The sequence below is a fragment of the Phaseolus vulgaris genome, chromosome 6, assembly GCF_000499845.2.
Source record: "Phaseolus vulgaris cultivar G19833 chromosome 6, P. vulgaris v2.0, whole genome shotgun sequence".
Taxonomy (NCBI): domain Eukaryota; kingdom Viridiplantae; phylum Streptophyta; class Magnoliopsida; order Fabales; family Fabaceae; genus Phaseolus; species Phaseolus vulgaris.
In genome coordinates this window covers 23,405,111-23,410,998 of record NC_023754.2, presented here as the reverse complement: position 1 = coordinate 23,410,998, position 5,888 = coordinate 23,405,111, and the positions used below count along the sequence as shown (strand labels likewise).

Here is a 5,888-nt window from a genome sequence, read left to right as displayed (position 1 = left end):
TCAAATAATTGTTAAAGTTTTGGTGCCAATCCTACTTGTGCTAGTGGGAGGTGTAGGGGCTACTCCCCCTGGAATTGCCAAAAATCCTAGCCATGCAAGCTGCAAGATAAAGAAGTACAAACATTGCTATAATTTAGTGCATGTATGCCCTAAGTTTTGCCCTGATGAGTGTACAGTGGAGTGTGCTTCTTGTAAACCCATCTGTGTTGGGACTGCAAACCCTCCACCCTCATCTCCTTCAACACCACAAAATCCACCACACTCATCTCCAACATCTCCTTCTAAACCAGAAAATCCACCACCAACTACTCCAACAGTCCCTTCTACACCAGAAAACCCACCACCCTCATCTCCAACAACTCCTTCTACACCAGAGAACCCACCACCCTCAACTCCTTCTACACCAGAGAATCCTTCACCCTCATCTCCAACAACTCCTTCTACACCAGAGAATCCACCACCCTCATCTCCAACAACTCCTTCTACACCAGAGAATCCACCACCCTCATCTCCAGCAACTCCTTCTACACCAGATAATCCTTCACCCTCATCTCCAACAACTCCTTCTACACCAGATAATCCACCACCCTCATCTCCAACAACTCCTTCTACACCAGAGAACCCACCACCCTCATCTCCAACAACTCCTTCTACACCAGAGAATCCACCACCTTCATCTCCAACAACTCCTTCTACACCAGATAATCCACCACCCTCACCTCCAACTACCCCTTCTACACCTGAGAATTCACCACCTTCATCTCCAACTCCTCCTGCCGCTTCTACCCCTGAGAATCCACCACCTTCATCTTCAACTCCTTCACCACCCCCTACTTTAAATCCTACTCCTGCGAACCAACCACCAACAGCTTCTACCCCTTCATCGCCTACAACTACACCTGCTAATCCGCCACCATCATAATCAACGCCTTCTCCAACAACTCCATCACCATCAACACCTCCCACAACTAATCCTCCCTCTCCTTCACCTCCGTCTACATCAACACCTTCTCCAAGTCATCCTGGCTCCGGTGAATCCTCGTCACCAAGAACAGCAAGATGCAGGAACAAGAGCTACTCTAATTGTTACAACATGGAACATGTTTGTCCCAACGCCTGCCCTCGTGGGTGTGAGGTTGATTGCATCACTTGCAAACCAGTTTGCAGTAAGTCTTTCAGTAATACATAATTCTCTAATCTAAAATATAAATGATAATTATACACCTCTCTTAGGAGTGATTTGTTTCCCTTAGGTGTTGAATAAACATTTTTTGACTAATTTTGTGTTGAATGAGTGGCAGAGTGTGACAGACCAGGAGCTGTTTGCCAAGATCCTCGATTCATTGGTGGCGATGGAATCACTTTCTATTTCCATGGAAAGAAAGACAGAAACTTCTGCCTCGTATCCGATCCCAACCTCCACATAAACGCCCACTTCATAGGCAGAAGAAACAACAACATGAAGAGAGACTTCACTTGGGTCCAATCCATAGCTATTCTCTTTGACAATCACCAACTATTTGTCGGGGCCCTCAAAACAACCACATGGGAAGACCACATAGACCGACTTGCCCTAACATTCGATGGTCAACCTCTCACCCTCTACGAATCAGAAGGTGCCAGGTGGACATCCTCCACTGTTCCTAATGTCTCCATTGTTAGGAGCACTTCTACAAACAGTGTCCTTGTGGAAGTGGAAGGGAGATTAAGGGTCACAGCCAAGGTTGTCCCTATAACCGAAGAAGACTCTAGAATTCACAACTATGGAATTACCAAAGAGGATTGCTTTGCCCACCTTGATCTAGGGTTTAAGTTCTTCACTCTAAGCAATGAAGTGAGTGGTGTGTTGGGGCAAACATACAAAGCTAGCTATGTGAGCCGCGTGAATGTTGGGGCGAACATGCCTGTCATGGGAGGTGGAAAAGAGTTTCAAACCACCAGCTTATTCTCCCCAGACTGTTCAGTGGCTCGATTCATTGGTAAAAATGAATTGACTGAAGGAGATGCCTTCCTTATTTAAAGTAATAAATAACGAACTGATATAACTGGGAGTTCCTACATGTGTGCTCCTGCGTTTGCCACAACCGAGCTCTGAATGGTTAACGATGAATTTTTTATATAATTATGTTACAACTTTCAATATTATTATTTTTAAAAATTTCTATATCATTTAATTATAAATTTACTTGTTATTTTATATATATTTATTTATATTTAAATCAATCATATCGAGGTGTATATCTCTCTTGTGTGAAAGTATCATTTCTCTATTATTCATTAAGGTTACAGTGCAGATTAGTTCTGATTATGCAAGTGCTGAATACAAGTTTTTACCTTTCAAAAATTCCATGACAATTTCTGCCTTCTTTTACTGTTTATCTAGGCCTCTTTTATTTTCAGAACCCATTTTTTTTTCCTAGAACATCTGTTTTTGTAAAATATGTTGGGTCCATTCATTCAGCCCATTTATTTGCTACCACCACTTTTTCATATCTGCACCCATTTTCAAAAGCTAGGGCCCAGGTGGTCCAGCAATTTTATTATTTCCCAATGGCTTTTTTCTATCAGGACCACAACCTTTTTAGAAGTTGGACCAATCGGCTGCCCTAGAGGTTTTCTATTTGCCATTTCATTTTTATCTATACACTCACAACTTTTATGCAAAAATATATTAAATTATCAAAATATTGTAATTAAAATTTAATAAAAGTATGTATAATAAAAATAAAATATAATTTATTATAAATAATCATTTTATGAAATTAAAACAAAATAAAAATTATATTTATTTTAAATAATAATCAATTATAATTATATATATGATTTATTTTCTACCTATCAATTTAAAAAATTAAAACATGATAAAATTAAATTATAGTTTAATTGAATAAATTTATTTTTTTAAAATTAATTACTAAATATTAAAATATTTTTTTATAAATTTTAAATTTTTAAATCTTTTATTTATTATATTATTATATTATTTATTATATTGTAATTAAAATGTAAATATTTAATTATATTTATTTATACATAATTGATTATATTATATAATAAAGGTTACATAAATATAATTAAATATGATTTATTATGTTTTTAATATAATGTATTTGATATCTAAAAAAATTTGATTCTTTTATGAAAAGTTGAGTGTGAAATGTTTATATTATTTTGCGTGTTTGATTTTTCTTTTGTTTTTTTTTTTACTCTTTTCAATGTTTACGTAGTTGCGAATAAACAAAGAGTTAAAAAAAACATTGGAAGTTCTTTCTAAGTCTTTCATCATGCAATATTAAATATCATATAATACATATTGCACTAATTTAACCTGCATGATGATATGATAAAAGATTTAATTATAGTATTAGTTAGACATGACTCATAATAGTGTCTTTGCTATAAGGTTTTTCTTTTACTTATCCGCAGATAGATTGTAAGAGGAGAAATTTAAAAAAAAAATGAGATATTATAAAAACATGAAAAACTAAACCGTTTATACACTTTAAAATTTGTTTAGCAACGAAGCAAAGAGAATATAATTGATAATTAATTAATATAACATCTTAACCTCTTATATTATATTAATTTATACTTATATTTTTGTATATTAATAATACATATATTTTCTCCGGTTTTCAGTAAGTTATGAAGTTGTAAAGTTGTACTGTCTGCTTTAAGATTGGATAATAAAATTGTTACTATGGTCAATCTGGAAAGGAGTGGGGTGTTGGTGGAAAGTTCTTTGTGTTGTTTGTGTGGGAAGGAGGAAGAGTCTCACTGCCATTTGTTTTTCGCTTGCAATTTTGCTTGGCGGGTTTGGTGTTTTTGCTTTAAGTGACTGAGAGTGCCGTTTGTGTCTCACATTAATCCTTCTTCAAACTTTGCTCAGTTTAGGTTGAGTCTATTTTTTGATTCATTTAATGATGTGTGGAACACAATTTGGGTTGGGGTTGTAAGGGAAATCTGGAATCACAAGAACTCTATCATTTTCAATAGGAGGGTGACTGATGCGTCAGAAGTGTGCAATGATGCAAGCAAAGGTTTGTTCTTGGATTTCTGCAAAATTTCGTTCTGCCTCGTTTTCCTTCTCCTGGTGCTTGGAACCTTTGGAACGTATGAGAATGGTTTTTTGATGTATGTTAGGTTTTTATTAAGATTCGTGCTTTGGTTTGGTTAGTTTAGTGACTTTAGTTTAGAAGATGTTCATTGTATATTTTGTATAAGAGTTGAACCATCCTGAAATAGTTCGCATTTATTTAATTATTATTACTGATAAAAAAAATAGCTAGGGATAAATTATGTTAATATAAAACTGAAAGGACACAAACTACCAAAGAAAATGGTAGGAATAGTAAAAGAAACCAGGCCAAAATGTGAGGTCTTGAATACTGCTATGGAATGACAAGAACTTAATGCCAATAGTGAAATAATATCGAAACAGAATAACAATTGATGTGGACCAAACACAGAAACAAGCCAATCCTACAAATTAATCAAAGTACAAAGAAATAATAAAGACAAATGGATAATGAACACATACAATTCAACACTCAGAGGAAGCAATAATTAATCAAATTCGATGTTTCCGATGATCTTGTCTAGAACTTGGACTGTAGATAGTTGACGGTAGTCTTGTCCAAATGGAAAGCCGTAACAAGAACATCGCTATCAATGTCAGGTGTAGACCCAAACACTGCATTACCAATGGTGATGACTCCTGGATTCTGGCTGCTAAGTGCTGCAATGGCCACAGCATGGCCATTCCCAACGTTTCTCTGGTAATGAATGAGTCCTGTGGGGAACACAAACACATCACCCGTTTGTAGAACTTTCCTGAAGTGAAGGTTTTCGGGGTTGGAAGTGACGAATCCAACTTCTAAGGTGCCTTGGAGAACAGTCAAGACTTCAGTGGCGCGAGGGTGCGTGTGAGGAGGGTTAGTGCCCCATGGAGCATAGTCAATACGAGCTATGGAGATGTCGAGAGTGTTCAGTCCTGGAAGCTGAGTTGCAAAAACTGGTGTCACTTTAGAGCCAACAGGGTTTGTGGTGTTTCCTGCTATGTGAAGACCACTGAAGAAGAAGTCATTCACCTCAACAAGTTTTGGATCTTTGCATGCCAACCCGTTCGCCAACACTGCCATAATTCATCACAGAGAAGTGTCAGAATCTTGTTGTATCTATTGCAAAACCTTTTATTATTACTACAACATAAAAATGTGAGTTGTAACATATTATTATCTATAGTACATTTTTAACTACAATGTAACCTAATCCATAGGAGAGATCATGCAAGAAAAAAATATAGTCCAAAAAATGATATAAACTACAATAATTGACAGTTATGGTTTAATAGACTACGAACAAGATTCTTAAAAACTGTTGTCATTTTTACACTAATTTATAGAGAAAATAAATCTTGACTTCTTTTACTTACTAAACAAAATTTAGGGTTTTAAAATAAAATGGCAAGATAGTAGTGCATATGTATCTGCTGTACCTTTCTCTTTTGAGTCCGCCACACAGAAATCTTGGATAGTGATAGCAGTTGCTAAAACAAGTGAAAGTGAAAGAGCCAAAAGTGTGAGGAAAAATAAGGGATTAGCCATTTGAGAAGAACACAAAGAAGAAGTGGAATTTGCAGTTGAGAAATGTGTGTTTTAGTAATAAGTGGTTATTAGTGGATGAAGATGATAGAACATTGCATTGAGGCCTATTTATAAAGCAATGTACATGTGAAGCTGTTTAAGAACAGACTTGGTCATCTTTGAAGTGGTAAGAATCGCGTAAGTAGGGTTTTGTTCAAGCTGGTCTGTGTAGAAATATTTTATACTACGGATAATGCCGGCGATGCTGCCATTCGGCTATAGATTACAACAAAACAATCTCAA

At 35.9% G+C, this 5,888-nt stretch overlaps 2 protein-coding genes across 2 annotated transcripts; both read right to left on the bottom strand.

Annotated features, from left to right (window-relative positions):
• On the bottom strand, window positions 1-1,102 carry LOC137833539 (glycine-rich cell wall structural protein 1.8-like). Its single transcript, XM_068641882.1, has 3 exons — window positions 1,054-1,102; window positions 175-995; window positions 1-99 (listed from the first exon to the last, which is right to left on the bottom strand). Exons 1-3 carry the CDS (start codon window positions 1,100-1,102, stop codon window positions 1-3), a joined length of 969 nt encoding a protein of 322 aa, XP_068497983.1.
• Window positions 1,103-1,705: 603 nt separating this feature from the next.
• On the bottom strand, window positions 1,706-5,606 carry LOC137833132 (putative germin-like protein 2-1). Its single transcript, XM_068641503.1, has 3 exons — window positions 5,498-5,606; window positions 4,605-5,134; window positions 1,706-1,924 (listed from the first exon to the last, which is right to left on the bottom strand). Exons 1-3 carry the CDS (start codon window positions 5,604-5,606, stop codon window positions 1,823-1,825), a joined length of 741 nt encoding a protein of 246 aa, XP_068497604.1. The 3' UTR covers window positions 1,706-1,822.
• Between the last annotated feature and the right edge of the window lie 282 nt (window positions 5,607-5,888).

Bases quoted from the DNA above. Each gene is read 5' to 3' on its own strand.
- LOC137833132 (XM_068641503.1), bottom strand. From the start codon at position 5,606: ATGGCTAATCCCTTATTTTTCCTCACACTTTTGGCTCTTTCACTTTCA. The intron at 5,135-5,497 runs GTACAGCAGATA...GAATTATGGCAG, and splicing joins GGCGGACTCAAAAGAGAAAG to TGTTGGCGAACGGGTTGGCA. The intron at 1,925-4,604 runs TTCTAGACAAGA...GGTTTGAAACTC, and splicing joins TCAACTATCTACAGTCCAAG to TTTTCCACCTCCCATGACAG.
- LOC137833539 (XM_068641882.1), bottom strand. From the start codon at position 1,102: ATGTTCCATGTTGTAACAATTAGAGTAGCTCTTGTTCCTGCATCTTGC. The intron at 996-1,053 runs GTTCTTGGTGAC...GTGTTGATGTAG, and splicing joins TCTTGTTCCTGCATCTTGCT to ACGGAGGTGAAGGAGAGGGA. The intron at 100-174 runs GTACACTCATCA...TTTATCTTGCAG, and splicing joins TACAAGAAGCACACTCCACT to CTTGCATGGCTAGGATTTTT.